Raw genomic sequence first — 22,313 nt, 5'->3', positions numbered from 1 at the left:
CCTCGCCTATGTTGAGTTTGCATATTCTCCTTGTGCCTCTGTTTCCTCCCACATCCCAAAAACATGCATGGTAGCTTAAATGAAGACTCTAAATTGCCCATAGGTGTGACAGTGAGTGTGAATGGTTGTTTCTATGTGCCCTGCGATTGGCTGGCGACCAGTTCAGGGTGTACCCTGCCTCTCGCCCAGAGTTAGCTGGCTCTAGCACGCTTGCGACCCTCATGAGGATAAAGCGGTATGGAAAATGGATGGATGGATGGATGGATGGATGGATCATTGAAGTCTTGTTAATTGCTGTAATTTATTGAAAATGAGTTGTTTTTTATTGTTTATTTCTCATTTTTCTCACTAGCACTGCCCATGTGTTTTTGTTGTTGTTAATTATATCTTTTGTTTACATTTTTTATTGGAGTTAATTGATGTAATTTATGGACAAATTAGTTTTTTATCTGTTTAAGTCTCATTTTCCTTATCACTTTTTCCATATTTCTGTTAATTATTTTTACTTTTTAAATTTTGATAATTGAAAAATCACCTTCTTTTATTCTTTTTGGATTTGATTTGCCTTTATTTCTCATTTTTTTGCTAACTCCTCTCCCATGTTAGATTTTTTTTGTTTATTCTCAAGTTTTTTTTTTATTTCTATTTCTTTGACTTACCCTAACTCCTAATTTTTTTATGTGTTGATTTTTTTGAAAAAACTTTTTTAAATTATTAAATTTAAGGTAATTACTTTAATTTAATGACAATAATGATGTATTTTCCTGAGGCCAAAAGGAAATTAGGAAAGTGATCATTGTGTCCGTTTAATTTGTTTGTTTCTACATCTACCTCCTCTCAAATTTGTCATTTTTTCACAATTTTCCCCTTATTTGTCTTTCCAATCACTTAATTTTCCGTTTCTTCAACCTCTGCTTTTCTGCAGATTTATTCTCCTTTATTCATCATTTTTCTCGCTATCTCTTCTCCCATTCACCTTGGGAGTACTCCTCTCCTCGTCTCACCTTGTTGCACTGGTATGAAAAATGCAAAGAAAAGGAGCTTGGCTGTCCCATCTTAACTTAGCGCGATGTCGCTAATGTTCGTCTTTCTCCTACTGGCCCGAGTCGGGAGTTATGTCTTGAAATAACCTTCAGCGCTCTCATTCTCTTCCTCTCTTCTCCGTTGTATTCCCCCTTCACATCTCAAGCGGTCGTCGGGCGGATTATGGCCCCTCTCATGCCTGGCACCGCCGAAGATATATTATCATATTAGTGCAAAATGATGTCATGCAATTCAAGACGTTTGTCCTTCGCGCACCCTTTGAAGCCCCCGCCGAACCGGAGTCTCCCGGCTCCCCGCAGATGATGTCACAGTCTTTTGTGTGCCAAGAGAGAAGCCAGCCTGAGGTTTTGGGTAGGAGGTTGTCGCCATCTTGTGGGCAGAGACACTATGGAGAAATGTCTGGCGCTGGGAAGATGAGATGCAAAATTTAGCCATATTGGGAGGCAGTGGTGGCATTGTGGTGAAGCTTAAAGATTTACTAACGGAGAAGCTAGCAAACATAGCATTCGTAGTTATCAGAATCAGAATCAGAATCAGAATCATCTTTATTTGCCAAGTATGTCCAAAACACACAAGGAATTTGTCTCCGGTAGTTGGAGCCGCTCTAGTACAACAGACAGTCAATTTACAGAACACTTTGGAGACATAAAGACATTGACAAAAAACAACAACAAACAACAATTGTGCAAAAAGATGCAGAGTCCTCAGTTCGAATGGCTAATATCGCAATAGTCCGGTGCAATGACCATTGTGCAAAGGGCACTGAGACTTCAAGGAGTGTATGCGGTTTAAAGTGACGAGTACTGCGATAATCAAGCCTGTGGTTTTCCCTGGGTCATTTTAGACGGACAGGTAGTAAAGGAGTTTATGAAAATACAGCATGTGGAAGGCAGAAACGTTGCTAGCAGAACAGCTTGCATTTGTGTACAAAAGCATTAAAACACACTCTGGATGAGTGTTTAGGAGGAAAATACACCATATGGAAAGCAAAAGAATTGCTAGCAAAGAAGCTACCAGTCTGGTAATGTAGCATACACAACGATCACGTCTTGTTCCTTTCAGTTATTACAGCGACACACTGGTGGCATTGCGAGAGTTTTAAAAAGCAGAAAAACACACCACCATGTGGACAGAGGTAGAAGCGTTGCTAGCGGTGAAGCTAAGTTCGACGGCCGTCGCATAGTAGTGTTGTTTTCTCTGGTCCTTTATATATAGACGTAATGGTAGCACTGTGTAAGAGCGGTCAGGACATCGTAAACATGAGGAAGGCTGAGGAATCGCAGGGCACATAGAAACAAACAGCCTGTCGCACTCAGATTCACACCGACGGGCAATTTAGAGTTTTCAATTAACCTACCATACATGTTTTTGGTATGTGTGAGGAAACCGGAGTACCCAGAGAAAACCCACGCAGACACGGGGAGAACATGTAAACTCCACACAGGCAAGGCGATTTCAACCCGGGTCGTCAGAACTGTGAGGCAGATGTGTTAACCAGTCGTCCACCGTGCCGCCATACAAAGCAATCATGCGTCATTTACTCTAGTCATAAAGATTTACTGGTAACACCGTAGCAGTTTTAAGTACCATAAAAACACAATGGACAAAGATAAGCTGCTAGTGGAGCTGCTTTTTCAAGGATGTTGGCAGAAGAGTTTCCAGTGGATTAGACTGCTAAGTTAGTAAAGCACCGAAAGTATGTTTCCTCTTGTTGTTATAAACACAAACAGGGTAGTGCCGTGGAAGTCTGCAAAATCAGGAAACCATATGGCTCAGGACAGAGACAGGAGAGTTGCTAGCGGAGAAGCTGGCTAAATTAGCACACTGTTACCACGTATGTTCTTTCCTCTTTTCGTTTAGTGATAATGGTAACTGTGGAAGAGTTAAGTTGAATAAAAACCGTGGAAGGCAGAAGAGTTGCTAGCAGAGAAGCTGGCTAGCTAACTTAGCATACACAATAATTATGCAAATTGTTTGCTCTGGTGGACTTTTATTCAATTCCTTTTAATGTCAATATTCAAAATACATCTTCCATTTCCAGGTCCACTTCCTCCAAGTGAAGCCAAGGAAGCTCGCTGCGCAGTGTGACAAAATGCCCAACGTTGGCCAAGCCGGACACAACGCAGCAACTGAGCGCGCTGCGAGAGACAGCCATATCACACGCAGGGAACCACATGGCTGAGTGGGCGTCGTAGTACTCGACCATGCTGGTGGCCGACACGCCCGTGTTGCCCCCAGCCACGAAAAGGCGGTCCTCTACCACTTGGATGCCGAAGTTGCTGCGCGGACACTGCATTGAGGGTAAGAGCATCCAGGCATCCGTGACGGGGTCGTAGGCCTCCACACTGCACAGACGAATGTCGCCATCAAAACCGCCAATCTTCAGGAGGAAGAGGAACAATGAGATCATACCCAAAGCTGAACCACAATGCCAAACCCTAACCCTCACACTTGTTTGTTTTTACCTAGCTTTGGCCTGGTACACACATAATGATGTTTTTCTTAAGATGTTTTTTTTATGTTACAGACCCCACAAATGAAGATAAATAATCAGGAATTTATAAAAAAATTATTGTATTGTCCTGACTGTGGAACAAGTAAGTGGCCATAAATAAAAACTAACATGTCCTACCCAGTGCCATCAACATCAGCGCAAAATAGCTGGTAGTTGTTGTTGTTGTACTTCTACTTCTTCGTTTTTGTTAGCTCACACAATATTTCCGTCTTAGAGGACTGGATTCTGGATCAGTGGTAAGACGGAATCTTTATTTGTGTGGTCTTCTGTGTTGAGATTATCGGAGCACACCACACAGTGCGACCAAAACTGTTAAATGCCTGATTTTTTATCTTCCTGCGTGTGATCTCCGGTGAAGTCTGGAGTGACAGAGAAGTATTTTAGAATAATACATGACATGTATGAGGGCAGCAGAACAGTGGTGAGGTGTGCTGTCGGTGTGACTGAGGAGTTTAAGGTGGAGGCGGGACTGCATCAGAGATCAACTCTGAGCCCTTTCCTGTTTGCAGTGGTGATGGATAGGCTGATAGATGAGGTTCGACTGGAATCCCCATGGACCATAATGTTTGCAGATGACATTGTAATCTGCAGGGAGCAGGTGGAGGAACAGTTAGAAAGATGGAGGCATGCACTGGAAAGGAGAGGAATGAAGATTAGCCAAAGTAAAACAGAATATATGTGCATGAATGAGAGGGGTGGAGGGGGAAGAGTGAGACTACAGGGAGAAGAGATAGCAAGTGTGGAGGACTTTAAATACTTGGGTTCAACAGTCCAGAGCAATGGTGGGTGTGGTAAGGAAGTGAAGAAACGGGTCCAAGCAGGTTGGAACAGGTGGTGGAAGGTGTCAGGTGTGTTATATGACAGAAGAGTCTCTGCTATGTTGAAGGACAAAGTTCATAAAACAGTGGTGAGGCCAGCCATGATGTACGGATTAGAGAGAGTGGCACTGAAGAGACAACAGGAAGCAGAGCTGCAGGTGGGCGGAAATGAAGATGTGGAGGTTCTCTCTAGGAGTGACCAGGTTGGATGGGATTAGAAATTAGCTCATCAGAAGGTAGAAGGATGATGAGGATGGAGCTGCCAGGCACGAGAGCTTGAGGAAGACCAAAGAGAAGGTTGATGGATGTCGTTATGGAAGACATGAGGACAGTTGGTGTTAGAGAGGAGGATGCAGGAGATAGGCTTACATGGAAAAGGATGACACGCTGTGGCGACCCCGAACGGGACAAGCCAAAAGGAAAAGAAGAATGTGGGTTCTGCAACAGATAAACAAACTTTTAAAGATTTGAAAAAAACTTGTGCATACTAGGCCTAAAACAGAAATCTCTTGTGATCAAATGTGATCTGACATAAACAAAGAAGAAACAGCAAAGAGAAAAAAAGAAGACGCAACATGGGAGATGACACACGAAAGGAGGGAATAGTGGTATAAAATAAAGACCATGGAAATAATCCTGGAGACAATTTGAGACGGTAAACAATCACTCTCGTGCTTCCTGCAGCTGCATGAGCTGGTCCTACGCTTCTGAGGTCCTCCAGGCTTTGTGTTTTTGGGTAGGACATGTTGGTTTTATTTATGCCCACTTCCTTGTTCCTTAGTCAAGTGGCTCCTTGATTGGCTACATTCCGTTTCACGTCACAATTCACGGAATCAAAACTCGGAAGTCATCGGCTTTCCCCACACAAAGCTTTTTCGTCTTAAATATTGAACAAGTTTAAAATTGTTGGCCCGCATCCGTTTCGGACCCTATTATCGGGACAAATTCACTCTCAGACCACAGAATCTGAACTGGAGCAGTGTGCTGGAGTTGGCAAAGGTTTGCATGAAGGTTTGCATGAATCGCCGATCACTCGTTGACCGACCACTGGTTTTGCCACATTTAAAAATATGAATACTAGTTTCACGATGTAGCAACTACTCAATCAAAATTAACATAAACTTTCATCCATTTCCATCACCGCTTATCCTGGTTCGGGCGAAAGGCGGACTACACCCTGAACTGGTCGCCAGTCAGTCACAGGGCACATATAGACACGGACAACCATTCACACTCACATTCACACCGTCACTGAGTGGGAACTGAACCCACGCTGCCTGCACCAAAGTCAGGCGAGTGTACCGCTACACCATCAGTGACTTCATAAACTTTCACTCATGCTAAAAATATATTTTCAGGTTTTAAGCAAGCGAGTGCCAACACACTGCACCCAAGCTATATAAATACAGTAGGGCTGGGCAATCTGTCAAAAAAAAATAATAATAATCACTATTTTTTTCATATTGTCCAATCTCAATTATATTCCGATTTTTTTTTTTCCAGAATTTTTTAAAAATCTTTTTAAATGGCCAGTTTTAAAGCATCTGAACTTCATACTAAAAAATCTAGAGATGTAGTTCAACATTTTATTAACAGCTTTTGTTAACAACACTCCTCAGTCAGTATTTTAAACAGTAACCCCAGATATTGGCATGCTAAGCAAATAAGGCAAATAAAATAAATATAGACAAATATAAGAAAAATTTTCACACAGTGCAACGAATGTAGGAAAATATAACAACAGTGCGCTAGTTTGAAGTCCTGAGTATTTTTGGAGGTACAAGATACAAATCAAACTTCTCCCTCTGGGAAAATGAAGACACCTTGGATTATAAACATTATCATTCTCCAGTTATGATGCTATGATTATTGCTGTTTATTTTATTGCTACTTTCAAATGTGCATTATCTTTAATAACAATACAGATTAACAAGTTTTGCCACTATCCCCCACCTGAATAATGATGACACGATTGACTGTTGATTTGGTCTGGTGGTCTGACCGCTAGCAGTGGCTTACTGCTAATGCTACCTGTGCTGTGCAGTGAGTGACAGGCTGTGCTGAATTTGCTTGCCTTTTTTATGCTTTCCACATAATCACTTGGGTGGTATTTCTTCAATTGAATAAAACAGTTTTGCCCGTTTTTGAGGGCGCCGGCACACCTTGCACATCGGCTAATTAATAGCATTGCCCCACGTTGCTTTGGAGACACCAGCACACAACCGCATGGGCGAAGAGTTGCTGCCACTGACGCGGCGTACTCCGTGTGACGATGGCTGAGTCGGACCGGGAGTTTCGATCAAGGCGGGCCAGCCGAAGAGGCGCGGTTTCTGTTTACTCCCACAACTGGCAACCGGAAAAGCAGGAAAAGGACGACTGATTGGCCGTTGTCACGCACATTCCCATCCTGTTAAGCGGGGAAGTATGGACACAGCTGATAACATATATCAACGGGAAATTTTTCACGATCTTCAATCTTGATCATATACTCACCAAGGCCTAATATAAACTGTCAAATATTATGTTTTACAATACTTAACTATATTTATAATTTAGAATGTACCTGTGGATGAAAAAGTGAAACGTGGCCAAAATGGACACGCGTGAAATTTACCGTGCTGGGTACGTTCAAATGAATGGGAGCCAGTGAGCCTCTTTTACAATATCCAGTCTCGCTTAGCAACCGATTTCTTTCTTAACTATTAATCTTTTTATGGGTTAATAAATGTGATAAAGTACAATATACTGTGTAAGTCGAAGATCACGCCTTACCATGTTGGTCGCCTCGGTTACGTGCTCTCTAGTACTGTCTATGTTATTGTGTTTTTCATTCGTCTTTAGAGACATTACGCGACTCACTTACACGAGGGAAGACTTGCTAAACATAAGGGAGTCTACCCCAGACTTTCTTTCACCAACTTTCACGAATCCGCTCACCTTTTTCTGAGTTACATATCGGAGCGGCGGCCGCGGTCGCATGGAGGCAAAGGCGACATCATCAGGGGAAGCAAGCCAGAGGCCAGGTCAAGCTCCATAAGAGACGATTCCAAATGCCACTCCCGTCGATTAACCTCGCAAATCTGTGCTCCCTACCCAACAAAAGGGACGAGCTTCATGTTCTCACAAAGACCAGTAAGGACTTTGTACATTCCGCCACCCTGTGCTTCACAGAGACATGATTTTGTGATTGTGTTCCCGATGGCGCCGTAATGCTTACGGGCTTCCAACTACACCGGGCAGACCGGTTATGGGGAAAAACAAAAGGCGGCGGGATATGCTTCTATATCAACGAAAAATGGTGTACCGACGTCACAGAGATTAACACACACTGCAGCCCGGACTTGGAGTCGCTGTTTTTGAATTCTACTTGCCGCGTGAGTTCGCTTGATTATTACTCGCTAACACAAATGCTGCACTGCTAACGCTCGCTGAACAAGTAAACGAACTTGAAAAAAAGCACCCAGATTCACCCCTCATTATTCTTGGGGAATTTAACAAAGCTAAACTCAACCACGAACTCCCTAAATACAAGCAGCATATCGACTGTCCTTCCATGGAAAACAACATTCTGGGCCACTGCTATACCACGCTAAATGACGCATACCGTACTATCCCTCTCGCAGGTCTGGGCTCGTCTTATCACTGCTTAATTCACTTAACACATTCACTGCCATTGACGGCTTTAGAAGTCAAATATACATGTTAAATGGGAAGGCTGGCAGTGAATGAGTTTTAATACCAACATACAGGCAAAAATTAAATGTATGAAGCCTGTGGTGAAGAGTGAAGAAGTGGACCTATGAAGTTAGAACTTCAAGACTGTTTAGACTGCACAGATTGGAATGTCTTTGAAACTTCAACTGGCAGCCTGGATGACTATACGGACTGTGTCACATCCTATGTCAGTTTCTGTGAGGATGTGTGTGTAGCAACAAAGGCATTTCACACGTTCAATCACAACAAAACCTGCCAACCTTCTAAAGAGGTCGCCTATCAAAGTGGGGATAGAGAGTATTTTGCGCTTGAAACCTGCTGCCAAATGTGCTAGAAACCAGCTGACATATTAACATCGCAGAGAGAAATTATGCAGAAAAGCTAGAAAAACAGTTTACCGGTTAGAACTCTGGCAGGGATTACTGTTGCTAACCAACTACAAGTGACCATCCCCCAAGCAGAGAACAATAAAGGACTAGCTGATGATTACCTTCCACTGCAGATTTGAAAAGGACACTTTTACACCCCACACCCACCCAGCCGCACCACCGACCACTATCACACCTCTGACTCTCCCTCCTGCGTTGACCATCCACAAACAGGAAGTGAGACGTATCTTCAAACAAAAGATCAACAAAGCGGTGGGCCCAGACCTTGTGTCCCCATCCTGCCTCAAAGTCTGCATGGAGCAGCTTGTTCCAGTCTTCACACAGATCATCAATAGATCTCTAGAACTGTGTGAAGTACCATCCTGTTTCAAACGCTCCACCATCATCCCAGTACCGAAGAAACCTGCAATCTCGGGTCTGAATGACTACAGGTCTGTCGCCCTGACATCTGTGGTCATGAAGTCCTTTGAACGCCTTTTGCTGGACCACCTCAAGAGCGTCACGGGTCCCCTGCTGGACCCCCTCCAGTTTGCCTACCGAGCAAACAGATCTGTGGACGACGCAGTCAACATGGGACTGCACTTCATTCTAGAACACCTCTATGTGACCCACGTGAGGATCCTGTTCGTGGACTTAAGCTCTGCGTTCAACACCATCATCCCCGAACTTCTCTCCTCCAAGCTTCTCCAGCTCAGCGTCTCGCCTGTCATCTGCCAATGGATTCACAGCTTCCTGACGGGCAGGACACAGCAGGTAAGGCTGGGGGACACCACCTCATCTACACCCACCACCAGCACCGGGGCGCCCCATGGAGTCCTCTCTCCACTGTTCTACTCTCTGTACATAAACAACTGCACCTCAACGCACCCGACTGTAAAACTCCTGAAGTTTGCAGACGACACCACTGTCATCAGCCTCATCAAAGATGGTGGCGAGTCTGCATATCGACAGGAAGTGGAGTGGTTGGAGCTGTTCTGCGGCCAACACAACCTGGAGCTGAACACGCTCAAGTCTGTAGAGATGATGGTGGACTTCAAGAAACATCCTTCGCCACAGCTGCCCCTCACGCTGTCCAACTGCCCTGTGTCAACCGTCGAGACTTTCAAGTTCCTGGGAATTACTGTATCTCAGGACCTGAAGTGGGAGACCAACATTAACCACATCCTCAAAAAAGCCCAGCAGGGGTTCTACTTCCTGCAGCTTCTGAGGAAGCACGGCCTGCCACACTGTTGAGGCGGTTCTACACAGCGGTCATTGAATCAGTCCTGTGATCATCCATCAGTCGGGTTTGGTGCTGCCACAAAAAAGGACAAACTCAGACTGCAACAGACAATCAAAACTGCTGAAAAAGCTTCGGCACCCCCCTACCTAGCCTTGCGGACTTGCACACTTCCATAACTAAGACAAGAGCATGCAAAATCCTCATTGACCCTCCACACGCTGGTCACCACCCGCTCCTGCTCTTTTACTCAGGTAGGCGCTATCGAACAATGAAAACTAAAACCAGCAGACATTCTAACAACTTCTTCCCTCTTGCCATTAACTTCTTAAACAGTTAACTTGCAATTCCATTGTAACACGCTGCCAATTTTGTCTTGAGATTGTTGTCACATCTCTGTTGGGCCAATTATACATTACTCGTGGACTCACTGTAGTCGTCTCGCCACTCTGCACTATTTGCATATCTGTTGTTGACAACACTGGCCACTCATGTGCTTGAGAAGTATCTGCACCATTTGCACAATTTACACTGTTCCAGATTATCGCACTACTAGTCACTTTAACCTGCTTAAATTTCTTGAAGTCTCTGTGCCATTTGCGCAATGGTCACTGTACCAGACTGTTGCTCTAGTTGTCATTTCAAAATGCTCTAAATTGCTAGAGGACTCTGCACCCTTTGCACAATCGTCCCCCCAAAAATGTATTGGCATTACCACATTACTGGTAACCTGTCATTGCTCAGTAACTCTCTATAGTGTTTTTATGTCTCAAAAGTATTTTCTGTCTGTTGTCGTACTAGAGTGGCTCCAACTACTGGAGACAAATTCCTTGTGTGTTTTTGACATACTTTGCAAATGAAGATGATTCTGATTCAGATGTTTAGCATCGAATGCCTATACAGGCTTGCTGTTCAGGGCATCCATATATCCACCCGCTCAGTCTACGGGGGTGAGTCGCCCACTGTCATTTTTTGGATGATCTGGTCTAATTGGGTGCAAGCAACAGCGCACAGTGTGTAATGGGCCTTATAAAACAAAATACTAGCATTTGTTTTGTCCTTGGTTGGAAAGGGGCAAAGTAGGGATTAAAATAACCCAATTATCTTCATTTGTGTACCAGGCTTTTGGTGAAACTAGCCTATGTCGAACCTTTACTCAGCCCTACCCGCACTTGAACCTTGCCTTAAGCCCTAACTTTTCTGCTGTTCCTTAGCCTAACTCTGACTAAAACTCTGACCCGAAGTTTTACACTAAACCTAACATTAACCATAACCCTAATCATACCCCTGATCCTTACGCTAATCCTTAGCCTTACTCTCAGCTAACGCTCGGGATGGATTACCCAACCCCTTACCACCCTAACCCAGTGTATTGCACATACAGCATAAACGTGGTTGGCATACGCAATGACTCCGGTGCCACTGCGACAGCAGTTCATAGGGACAATCATGGTCCAGTGGTTGGTCTCCGGATTGTAATACTCCGCCGTTCGTAAGGGCTCGTTTCCGTTAAAACCGCCACAAATGTAAATCTGGAACCCAAAGACAGGATGACGGATAAATCAAAGGCTAGATAATACAGAAAAACAGATACAGTGCAAAATGTGGACTTTAAAAAACAGAAATAAAGTAAAATGTGAAATATACTACTTAATCTAAGCTAAAATGCCAAAACACGATGTGTTTATACTAGTTATACTATCTAGAATGTACTAATTAGGACCATGGTAATTCTTATTTTAAGATGAATTTACTCATAAACAGTTAAAAAATCTTAATAAATTGTAATACCTTAAGGAAAAAAATAGTTTAAACAAGCTGACATGAAACTGGCTAGTTAGAAGAAATATCTTGCCAAACAAAGAACAAACATATTTTGTGTTAATTTTTAGAGCTTAGAGTTTAGTTTTTGTAGTATACCTTTAGCGCCGCCTACCTTGTTGTTGAGGGTGGTGCAGCTGGCGTCGCTTCTGTGCTCATGCATACTTGCGATAAGAGTCCACTGGTTGGTCTCGGGCGTGTAGTACTCTGCATTCTTTAATCTTATCCGTCCGTCAACTCCCCCGATGGCATACATGCGGCCATTTAGCACCGTGACGCTCACAGAGCACCGACGAAAATGCATGGGCGCCACCTGGTGCCAGGTACGGGTGTTCACATCAAAGCGCCTGACGGTGTTGTAGTGCCTCCTGCCGTCAAATCCACCCACGCAGTAGACAGAGTTGCCCAGGAATGCGGTGCCGAAGTAAGCGTGCGGTTGATCCATGTTGTCTACCAGCCCAGCCCAAGTGTTGGCGTGCACGTCGTATGCCTCGATGAGGTGTGTCGGGTTTGGGCCACTGAATCCACCGATGGCCAGCAGGATGGCGGAAGGCAGGCGAGGACGGGCCACCAGGTTGCGATAGCCGCACACCGAGTTTGTGACCATGTGGCACATGACACGGGTGGCCAAGGCGACAATGTTCAGGCACTTCCTGCTGTCCTGGATCATCTGATTGGTCATCACCTTGATGGCGATGAACTCCACACTTGTTAAAGCGAGACGGACCTAGACGGTGTGAGGTAGATTCAGTTTGGCAACTTTGCTGACCGTGCACTGTGGTCAGATGTATGTTTTTTTCCTGACACCTAACTCCAAAATCCAAATCATAATATTGAACCCTAAATCGAGAATTTAGTATCTCCTTAACGTGGGATATTTGTGGGACAGCCACTGGAGGATTACCAAATTTGACAGACCCTAATAACCCCCCCAACTGTAACCCCCAAACCCAACCCTAATCTAACGACTCACCCCACTTGTACCCCAGCCCTAATTTGTAACGCGAATCCACCCAAATCCTGACACCTAAAATTTACCTCCAATGTAATTTAATGCCAAACTTTAATTCTACCCTAACCACAAACTCTAAACCCTAACCCACACTTTGCGTTATCTAACTTTAATGCCTAACCCAACTCTACCTTAAATTTAACACTGTATTCTATCCCGACCAAAGCAGTAACCTAACTACAAGGCCTAACCCTGAGAGCTACTCCTAATCCCACTCTAATCTACCATACCTAATATACTTTAACATAATTCAGATTTATAACCCTAATTCCGCCATCTAGAAAGCCTCGCCATACCCTTAATCTATCGTTTAATGCCTCACCCTTACCCTAACCTAATTTGTAACACCTAACCCTACCCTAACCATATCCTAACTCATGAATCTACACTAAATCCTACACTACTTTACCTACAAACTCAAAACCCTAACCTTTAACCTACCCTAATTTAATCCTTAAAATTTACTCAGACAAACTCCTTGTCTAACCCTAATCCCTAACACTACCCCCAAACATCATCGGTCCCGTACTATAGATTAGGAAATCCTGTCGCCAAAGGACTTACTTTGGCCAGCAGCACTGCCATGTTTTCGTCTCGCTCCCAAGGTGCACGTGCGATCCAGTGCAGAATGGCCTCATATACAGTATTTTCCTTTTTTACCATAAGGTCATCCCGGTCCAGGATGTCACACAAATCCTGCACGGAGAGTTGCTGCAATTCGTTTGTTTGTGCGACGTCCTCAAAGTGGTAGAGAATATACTGGTAGGCACTTCGCTGCAGATCCGGGGTGTGGCAGTTCCTCGTGAACTGCCAGATGCCAATGCAGTTTTCTGGGCAGAGCTGCTCAGTTAGAAATGCGCAGCATATATGGACAATGCCCGTTATGTTGAACCGGTCTGCGGCCAGCAACAAATCCTTTACATTGTCTTTTGTCACCAACACAGAGCCGGTGTATGCGAAATCCACAAATAGTTGCATCAACTGAGCTGTCAGACCATGTATGACGTAGACCCTCTGTTCTGGAGTTGACCAACGTAGAAAGAGGGCTCTGAACATTGTGGATACAAAGAGACAGAAGAGTATTTCTTCCATTTTTCCTCTAGAAAACATCCTTCTAACAGGTTGCTCACCTAGAAATGGTCAACTCACCTGAAGTATTGACTGCACTTACAAAAAATAATTTTGTGAATGTGAAATTCAGCATTTTCAACCCTGATGACCGCGTCGCTAAGTTTCCTCGTTAGACGTAGTTCGTCACAGACAGACCTGTATGCATATTTACCATCGTAAGTCATCTTGATGGTTTTGCCATCTCGGGACACTTGTTGGGCCTTTTCTGACGAAAGTATCAGCGGGGAACACATGGCAGGATCCTACGATTACATCATGGTGGCCTTCTTTGTCAGAACCCTCCCTCGTCATCAGTGGCTACATCATCAGCATCATTAAAGCAACACTACTTTGGATTGAAAGAAGACATCACTGTTTAGTTTTTACACTCCACTGCAGTTACACAGTACTAATGGGAGAAGAAAGGCTAATTTCCTGGCAGCCTATCCTGGTGGATTTAGGGCTGGTGGAAGACTACAACATCGCACAAAAGCCAACTCCCTTTCCTAAAACTCACTTGCCATGTCCTTCTAAAGGAACCCTTGTCATTCATAGACCAAAGAGATCTAGATCTGAGGTCTTTTACCAGTTGTCCATGAAAACTATTAAATTGACTTCCTCTTCCTGTGAACGAGGTGCGAGTTCTAATTGAAAACTACTTGCGCTCCAAGACCAGAAAGAAAGAGGCAGTTATGTGTTATTACTTATATTTGAATATGTGAAAGTATGGTAGAGTAAATCTATTTTAAATGTGGAGATTTGAGTTGATGTCCATTCACTAGAATTTCTTAGAAATATTTTAATGTGTTGAATCTGAAAAAAAAGCACCATCTATTTCCTTAATGAGAATATTGTGACATTGGAGTGGTCTGAATAGGTTGAGAAAAGTGGAGAGGATAAATGCTGGTCAAAATTTACACAAAATGTTTAGATCAAACACTTGGGTGTCAGATGCTTAACTCAGAGGTTCGACATTGAGGTACTTGAGACATTTTTACCCCAAAGACTAATTTGGACTCATTGCAGTTGTTACAAATGTATCATTTTATTTCAGTAAATTATCTGATTCTCAATATTATCAAAATTTGTTACACAAGAGAAAACTATCAGTGTGTGGGTATGAGTTCAGATTTTTTTTTTGGTAGTTTGTTTGCAGTCACTCAAGCTTTTTTAGACTTCGTCTTCCATATCAACAGTATCATCCTCCAAGAAGAGCAAAGGCAGGTCGTTACGAAGCATTGTATATTGGGCAATGTTGGGCAAGCCGGACATCACGCAGCAGCTCAGAGCACTTCGAGAGATCCCCATGTCATTAGCTGCAGACCATATGCCAAGTTTTAGGTCGTAGTACTCCACCAGGTTGGTGGTGGAGACGCCATTGTAGCCACCAGCCACAAATAGACAATCCTCCACCACTTCGATGCCAAAGTTGCTTCGGGGGCACTGCATGGGGGGCAACCCGATCCAGGTGTCTGTCTCAGGGTCATAGGCCTCAGCGCTTGCCAGGCGGTCATCGCCGTCATAGCCTCCGACCTTCAGGAGGAAAAGAAAGATTGAAAATCAAGTCTCTTAAAAATTTAGCTCCTCAATACAAGTGTCTCATGCGGGTGCCAGCCTTCCACTTACTGCATACACATGGCCGGCATGCCCGTTGACTCCAATGCCACTGCGGCGACAGCTCATCGGGGCCGTGGTTGTCCACTGGTTGGTCTCTGGACTGTAATATTCTGCCGTTTGCAGGGACTCATTTCCGTTAAAACCACCGCAAATGTAAACCTGCAACCAACTGGGGATGATTATTAGGGAATTGAAGCAAAGATCAATAACTGACAGAAGTATCCCAACTTTGCTGCTATAATCTGCTCAAAAGCAGTTAAAAAAAAATAAAATGAAAAAAAACTCATCACTCATCCGCCTAGTATACGTAGTTCAAATTTCTGCATTGAAGGACTCCTGGAAATGAACCCAGGGCAGTCTCAAATCAGCATTCCTATGTCTTTTCAGGCATGACTTTTTGAGACGCCTATCCTGAGTAGTTATGTGTTTTATGGTAAGTCATCAAACTCCACCACTATGCTACACCACCACACAATGACAAAAGCTCATTTGCGGTAGGGATGGGTACTGTTAAGAATTTAACGATACTGGTACTTGTAGGCGGCACGGTGGAGAACTGGTTAGAGCGTCAGCCTCACAGTTCTGAGGACCTGGGTTCAATCCCCGGCCCCGCCTGTGTGGAGTTTGCATGTTCTCCCCGTGCCTGCGTGAGTTTTCTCCGGGCACTCTGGTTTCCTCCCACATCACAAAAACATGCATTAATTGGAGACTCTAAATTGCCCGTAGGCAAATGTGCCCTGCGATTGGCTGGCAACCAGTTCAGGGTGTACCCAGCCTCCTGCCCGATGACAGCTGGCATAGGCTCCAGCACACCCGCGACCCTAGTGAGGAGAAGCGGCTCAGAAGATGGATGGATGGGACTTGTAATTATACTTCTTATCAATCCAGTACTTTAACGGTATTCTTATCTGTACTTTTTTTTTTTTTTTAGAAAAACACTAGAACAAATATCAGGAGTTATATGGCACAGCATAAGTTTTTATATCATACTATCAATCATATTGTAATATGATCACACAACACTACACAGGCATTGGAAGGAGCCAGTCATGCCTCTTGCGCATGTCGCTGGAGTAGTGAGATGACTCGCCTCTAATTGTGAAAATGCTTCTTAGACAAGTATCTTAATTTTATTGCAAGTTCCAAACTAGATAGGAGAGGTGAAAGGTGCAAAAAAAAGTCCATATAGCCTAAATAACTAAAAAATGCATTTGAGTTATTTCTCCAAGACCATTAACAGACCCGTGAAGAGTGGAGCTAATTGATACTCCGGTCTTTAATCATCCCCGGGGCCAGTTTAATGCTGGGGACTAGCGGTAATTGAGCATCGCCCATCTGTCTGGTATACAAAGCTTGAATTTGGTAGCAATTGGACAAACGATATAGTTCTGTCTTTGAAGGACCCCTGGACATAGGGTTTGGGTTAGGTAAGTGTTGGGGTGAGGGTTGGGCATTAGGGTAAGGGTTCAGGTCAGGATACCCAACTTGTCATTTAGAGTTAAGGGCTAGGGTTGGGATACCCACCTTGTCATTGAGGGCAGTGCAGCTGGCATCGCTCCTCTGTTCTTGCATACTGGCAATAAGAGTCCACTGGTTGGTCTCAGGCGTGTAGTACTCCGCTGTCTTTAGTCTTACACGTCCATCGTGACCTCCTATTGCATAGATGCACCCATTTAGCACCGTGACGCTCACATAACATCGGCGGAAGTGCATGGGCGCCACTTCCTGCCAGGTGCGAGTGTTCAGGTCAAAGCGGCTGACGGTATTGTAATGTTCTGTGCCGTCAAAGCCGCCCAGACAGTAGATGGCATTGTTGAGGAAGGCGGCACCGCAGTATGCCCGCGGATGGTCCATATCGTCCAAAAGGCTGACCCAACTATTGGCATGGACATCGTACGCCTCAATGCACTGCGTCGGGTTGACACCGCTCCAGCCACCGATCGCCAGAAGGATGGCGGAAGGCAGGCGAGGACGGGCGACCAGGTTGCAGAATCCAGATACGGAGTTGGCTTTCATGTGACGGATTACTCGGGTAGCGAAACCAACCATGTCCAGACACTTACTACTGTTCTGCACCATCTGATTCGTCAGGACGTTGACAGAGATGAACTCCTCACTGGTCAGAGCTAGACGGACCTACACAGTGCACACAACACAAGGAGACAAGGTATTACATTGATCCTCCATCTTATTACTAAAATACTGTGTAAGGATGTACTATTATGTACTGTTGTACTATGATGTGAGGGTTAGGGTTCAAAGTCAGGGCTAGTGCTTCTAGCCAAGGTTGTATTTTGAAACAATAGTTACAGTTTCAAATTACAGTTTCAAGTTATGGTTTTAACCAATGCTTAAGGTTTTGAGTCAAGGTTTGGGTGTTAAAGAAGGTTTAGGGTTTCGAGGTAGAGTTCAAGCTAAGATTAATTTTTAGTTTTTTAGTTTCAAGCATGGTGGCCGACTGGTTAGAGCGTCAGCGTCAGTTCCTCTTCTTCTCAAAAGATGTTCCAACGGGATTGTGACAAATAGAGCAATTGCCTTCATGTTGGGTCTAAAGTTGAGGTTTTAAGCCATTATACATAAAGTATATTCTCAAGACTTAAAAGTTTGAATGGTTTCAAGATTGGTTACAGGTTATGGTATACTTAGGTCCCATGTACTGTAACTCAAACGTTGAACCTAAGGTCAAGTGCTTCTACCAGGTAACATTTCTCAAAAGACCTTCCAATCTCAAAAGACCTTCCAACTTGAGTGTTACTAGTAGAGCAATGAAAGGTGTCGATACAAATCAATAAGCTTGTTCCACTCACCCGAGCCAGCAGCATGGCCAGGTTCCTCCCTCTCTCCCAGGGCGCATGTGCGATCCAGTGCAGGACAGCCTGGTACACTGTGTTCTCCTTCTTCACAATTAGGTCGTCCCGGTCCAGGATTTCGCACAGGTCCTGCACAGATAGCCGGTGGAGCTCGTGCGAGGTGGCCACATCCTCAAAGTGGTAGAGGATGTACTGGTAGGCCTCGAGCTGCAGCTGGGGCACGTGATAGTCCCTGGTGAACTGCCAGATGCCCACGCAGTTCTCCGGCCTGAGCTGCTCTGTTAGAAATGCGCAGCAGGTTTGTACAATGGCAATCATATTGAACTCATCGGCCGCGATCAACAACTCCTTCACATTGTCCTCTGTCACCGACACGGTGCCGGTGTATGCAAAATCGACAATGAGCTGCATTAAGTGGGCCGTCAGACCACGTATGAAATACACCCTCTGGTCTGGGGTGGACCAGCGTAGAAAGAGGGCTCTGAACAACCAGGAGACACACACACATACACAAGATCAACTTGTATTGAAAAGGTCCATAATCTTTATCCTTAGACGTTTCCCACCTACTCACCCAAAGTAGGGGCTACAGTTGCACAGGATGATCTTATGGATGTGGAACTCTGTGTTGTCCACCGCGATGATGGCATCGCTGAGGCCCTTGGTGAGATGCTGCAGTTGGCCACAGGCCGACGGACCATCGGAACTCATCTTGAAGATGTTGCCATGTCTTCATAGTGCAGCTGGGCGTCGGCCCCGGGGTCCGAGTGGCGGGAGTTCAGGGAAGAGACAGAGGCGGGGAAGGGGTGGGTAGAGAGGTGGGGTGGTATTGGTGATGGGACATAGCATCATAGTTGGATTCTGTGTCAAAAGACAGCGATGACCACTGTAGCGACGTCGTCCGCATCATCAAAGTCCCAATGCTTTAATTTGAAGAAAAACATCACATCATAGTTTTGACCACATTTCCACTAAATATATATTGGGCCTTAGGGTGTAGATGGACATTTTAAGATATCATTAAAAGATTTGGCCATATTCAGGGTTTGTAGTTGTTGCCTCCACTCCAGTGAACAAGCTCAGGTGTTTTTCCAAGTGGGGTAGGGTTTCAAGCTTAGGTTACATTTTCATAGTAGTGTTTCTGGACACAGTTAGGGTATAAAAAGGGTTAGTTTTTTTTAATCCACCGTTAGGGTTTCATTACACTTTCAACGATTGGGGCTCCAAGCCAGGGTTAGGGTTTGAAATAAACGTTACGCTTTCAAGTTCAAGTTTCAGATTAGCTTTTTGAGCATCTGTTAGTGTTTAATGTTTGGGGTTCCAGCCATGATTATGGATTCTAAGTAGGATTTCAGGCAAGGATTACGGTTTAAAACAAAGGCTACGGTTTCAAATTTTGTTTGGGTTTCAAGTCTGGGTTTTGAATTAAGGTTTGGTTTTGTCGTTAGGGTTTTAAGACAGGGTTTGGGTTTCAAGTTAGTTTCAAATTAGGGTGTCAAGTTGCTGTTAGGGTCCAAAAAAACAGGCCAAAACAATGTCATATAAATTGAACAGAAAAGCCGGACAATGAATGAATACATAAAAAATAAAATAAAATCAATTTGAAATCAGGCTTCAAAATGGTCAAGTATTTAGACATTCTTTGAGCTTCCAGACACTGTGGGCGTGTTTGAAGGTGCTCTGAAAATCCAGCCGCCAGCTGTCAATCAAATACTTGTATCGTGAATTCGCTGCTCCTCTGCCTGTGACGAGAGGGGCGATACACAGCATATGTTTTCACTGTCCGCACCGAGTCATTCTGCCCCTTTGTTTCTTTTGTAATTAAGCAGGCTGTCAATTGGCCGCAGCCGATGATTATTTCCCCTGTTCCTCGCCTACGACCTGAGTGGCTATAAGCCCTTCGCCGTTAGTGTTGTTACGGTCGAGAACGTTTTGTTCAGAAGAAGGAATCTTTTTAGTGAATGAACTGAACTGAATCACTTCATGAAATTATTCGTTCTTTTAGCTTGGCCGCCACCGTGAGTCAAGCGGGTCGGCTAGGAGCGGAAACGGAACTGCTGAAGCGTTCTGTCACTCACTTCTGAATCTTTGGCGAATGACCAATGAGCAGCCAGTGTGCAGGCGGGGGCGGGACTTCATTAAACGTCCTGTCATGTGATTTACGATTCGCCAACGTTGTCACCCACTTCGGCGAAAGACCAATAGCAGCCAACTGAGGAACTTAAGAACTGAAGAGTTCGTTCGTTGAACTTATCATTCGCGATCTGTTAGACACGAATGATTTGGTCATTGAACTTCTTTGTTTGTGATCCGCTAAGGAGCGATGTACTAGTACGATGAGTGATTCGTGTGCGCAAGGAACGGCGTACTACATTGTGAACGTACTCATGAGTGATTGTAACCGCAAGTCCTGACATCCTCGCGGGGATGGCTTTCACTAGCAGCTCTTTCTTCAAGCTAATGGCTAATGTTGAGTTAGTCAAGCACATGAAAACAAGCACACATATTTAAAATAAATGTAAATTAACAATATATGTATATACGTACACATACATATCATTCCCTCTGTCTCTAATGCGATTATTAAAGCTTTTTATTTCATAATAATAATACATTAAACTTATATAGCAAGACATTCAGACCCTTTACACTAATCCGATGACAATAACAGTAAGGAGTGTGCAGCGGGGTCTGGTGTCAGCGATGCAGAAAAGTCACGCTGGCTGGCGAGAGCCGAGTCGGAGGTCAGGGGACGCGGAAGGATGTTCGGTAGCTAAGCTCACTGCAAGCATGTTCACTGCGTGGAGTGGGTCTCTTCTCTTGACCCTGTGTTTGCTTTCTTTACTCCTTCCCGATCTCCGGGACGGACCGCTGGATTGACCTCCCGGAGAGCATTGATGGTGGACTTGCCCATGTTCCGCGGGTGCAGGGGCTGTGCCAGCTGGTGACTGTTGGCTAGGGGGCTGGCATTGGGTCCCTTCGGCCTCCTCCGAATGGCCGTTTGTTGTGGCGCCTCGGTGTGGGCAGAGCTTAAGTCCACGAACAGGATCCTCACATGGGTCACATAGAGGTGTTCTAGAATGAAGTGCAGTCCCATGTTGACTGCATCATCCGCAGACCTGTTCGCGCAGTAGCCAAACTCCAGGGGGTCCAGCAGGGGACCTGTGACGCTCTTGAGGTTGTCCAGCACGAGACGTTCAAAGGACTTCATGACCACAGATGTCAAGGCGACAGGCCTGTAGACATTTAGACCTGAGATTGCAGGTTTCTTGGGGACTGGAATGATGGTTGAGCGTTTGAAACAGGATGATACTTCGCACAGTTCCAGAGATCTATTGAAGATCTGAGTGAAGATTGGCACGAGCTGGTCCGCGCAGACTTTGAGGCAGGATGGGGACACATGGTCTGGGCCTGCCGCTTTGTTAATCTTTTGTTGTTTGAAGATGCGTCTCACATCCTGTTCGTGGATGGTAAACGCAGAAGTAAGAGGTGCGATTGTGGTCGGGGGTGCGGCCGGATGGGTGTGGGGTGTGAAAGTGTCCTTTTCAAATCTGCAGTAGAAGGTGTTCAAGTTGTTGGCTAGTGTGCTATTGTTCTCAGCTTGGGGGGATTGTCGCTTGTAATTCGTCAGAGATTGGAATGCATGCCAGACTGATTTAGAGTCGTTAGCGCTAAACTGTTTTTCCAACTTTGCTGCATAGTTCCTCTTTGCAATCTTAATTTCTTTAGTCAGCTGGTTTCTTGCTCGATTATACAGGGCCCTATCCCCGCTCTGATATGCATCCTCCTTAGCTTGGCGAAGCTGCTTAAGTTTAGCAGTGAACCACGGCTTGTTTTTGTTGAAAGTACGAAATGACTTTGTTGGTACACAAACCTCTTCACAGAAACTGATATAGGATGTGACAGTGTCCCTATATTCATCCAGGCTGCCAGCTGAATTTTCAAAGACACTCCAGTCTGTGCAGTCGAAACAGCTTTGAAGTTCCAACTTTGCTTCATTGGTCCACTTTTTCACTGTTTTCCACTGTAGGCTTCGCACATTTAAGTTCTTGCCTGGACGTCGGTATTAAGTGAATTAAGCAGTGATCAAACGAGCCCAGGGCGGCACAAGGTATCGCACGGTATGGGTTTTTTAGCGTAGTATAGCAGTGGTCTAAAATGTTATTTACCCTGGTAGGACAGTCGATGTGCTGCTTGTATTTAGGGAGTTCGTGGTTTAGTTTAGCTTTGTTAAAGTACCCGAG

At 44.7% G+C, this 22,313-nt stretch overlaps 2 protein-coding genes across 2 annotated transcripts; both read right to left on the bottom strand.

Moving 5' to 3' along the window:
• Positions 1-1,572: 1,572 nt before the first annotated feature.
• Positions 1,573-13,827, bottom strand: LOC133489425 (kelch-like protein 10). Its single transcript, XM_061798475.1, has 5 exons — positions 13,682-13,827; positions 13,097-13,580; positions 11,636-12,247; positions 11,082-11,231; positions 1,573-3,424 (listed from the first exon to the last, which is right to left on the bottom strand). Exons 1-5 carry the CDS (start codon positions 13,825-13,827, stop codon positions 3,062-3,064), a joined length of 1,755 nt encoding a protein of 584 aa, XP_061654459.1. The 3' UTR covers positions 1,573-3,061.
• A 985-nt stretch (positions 13,828-14,812) lies between these two features.
• Positions 14,813-18,780, bottom strand: LOC133489100 (kelch-like protein 10). The gene is made up of 5 exons (XM_061797825.1): positions 18,644-18,780; positions 18,067-18,550; positions 16,784-17,395; positions 15,269-15,418; positions 14,813-15,175 (listed from the first exon to the last, which is right to left on the bottom strand). Exons 1-5 carry the CDS (start codon positions 18,778-18,780, stop codon positions 14,813-14,815), a joined length of 1,746 nt encoding a protein of 581 aa, XP_061653809.1.
• Positions 18,781-22,313: the final 3,533 nt, after the last annotated feature.

Source organism: Phyllopteryx taeniolatus, chromosome 14 (assembly GCF_024500385.1).
Source record: "Phyllopteryx taeniolatus isolate TA_2022b chromosome 14, UOR_Ptae_1.2, whole genome shotgun sequence".
Taxonomy (NCBI): Eukaryota; Metazoa; Chordata; class Actinopteri; order Syngnathiformes; family Syngnathidae; genus Phyllopteryx; species Phyllopteryx taeniolatus.
The sequence above is the reverse complement of the archived record's forward strand: the minus strand, read 5'-3'. Positions and strand labels throughout refer to the sequence as shown.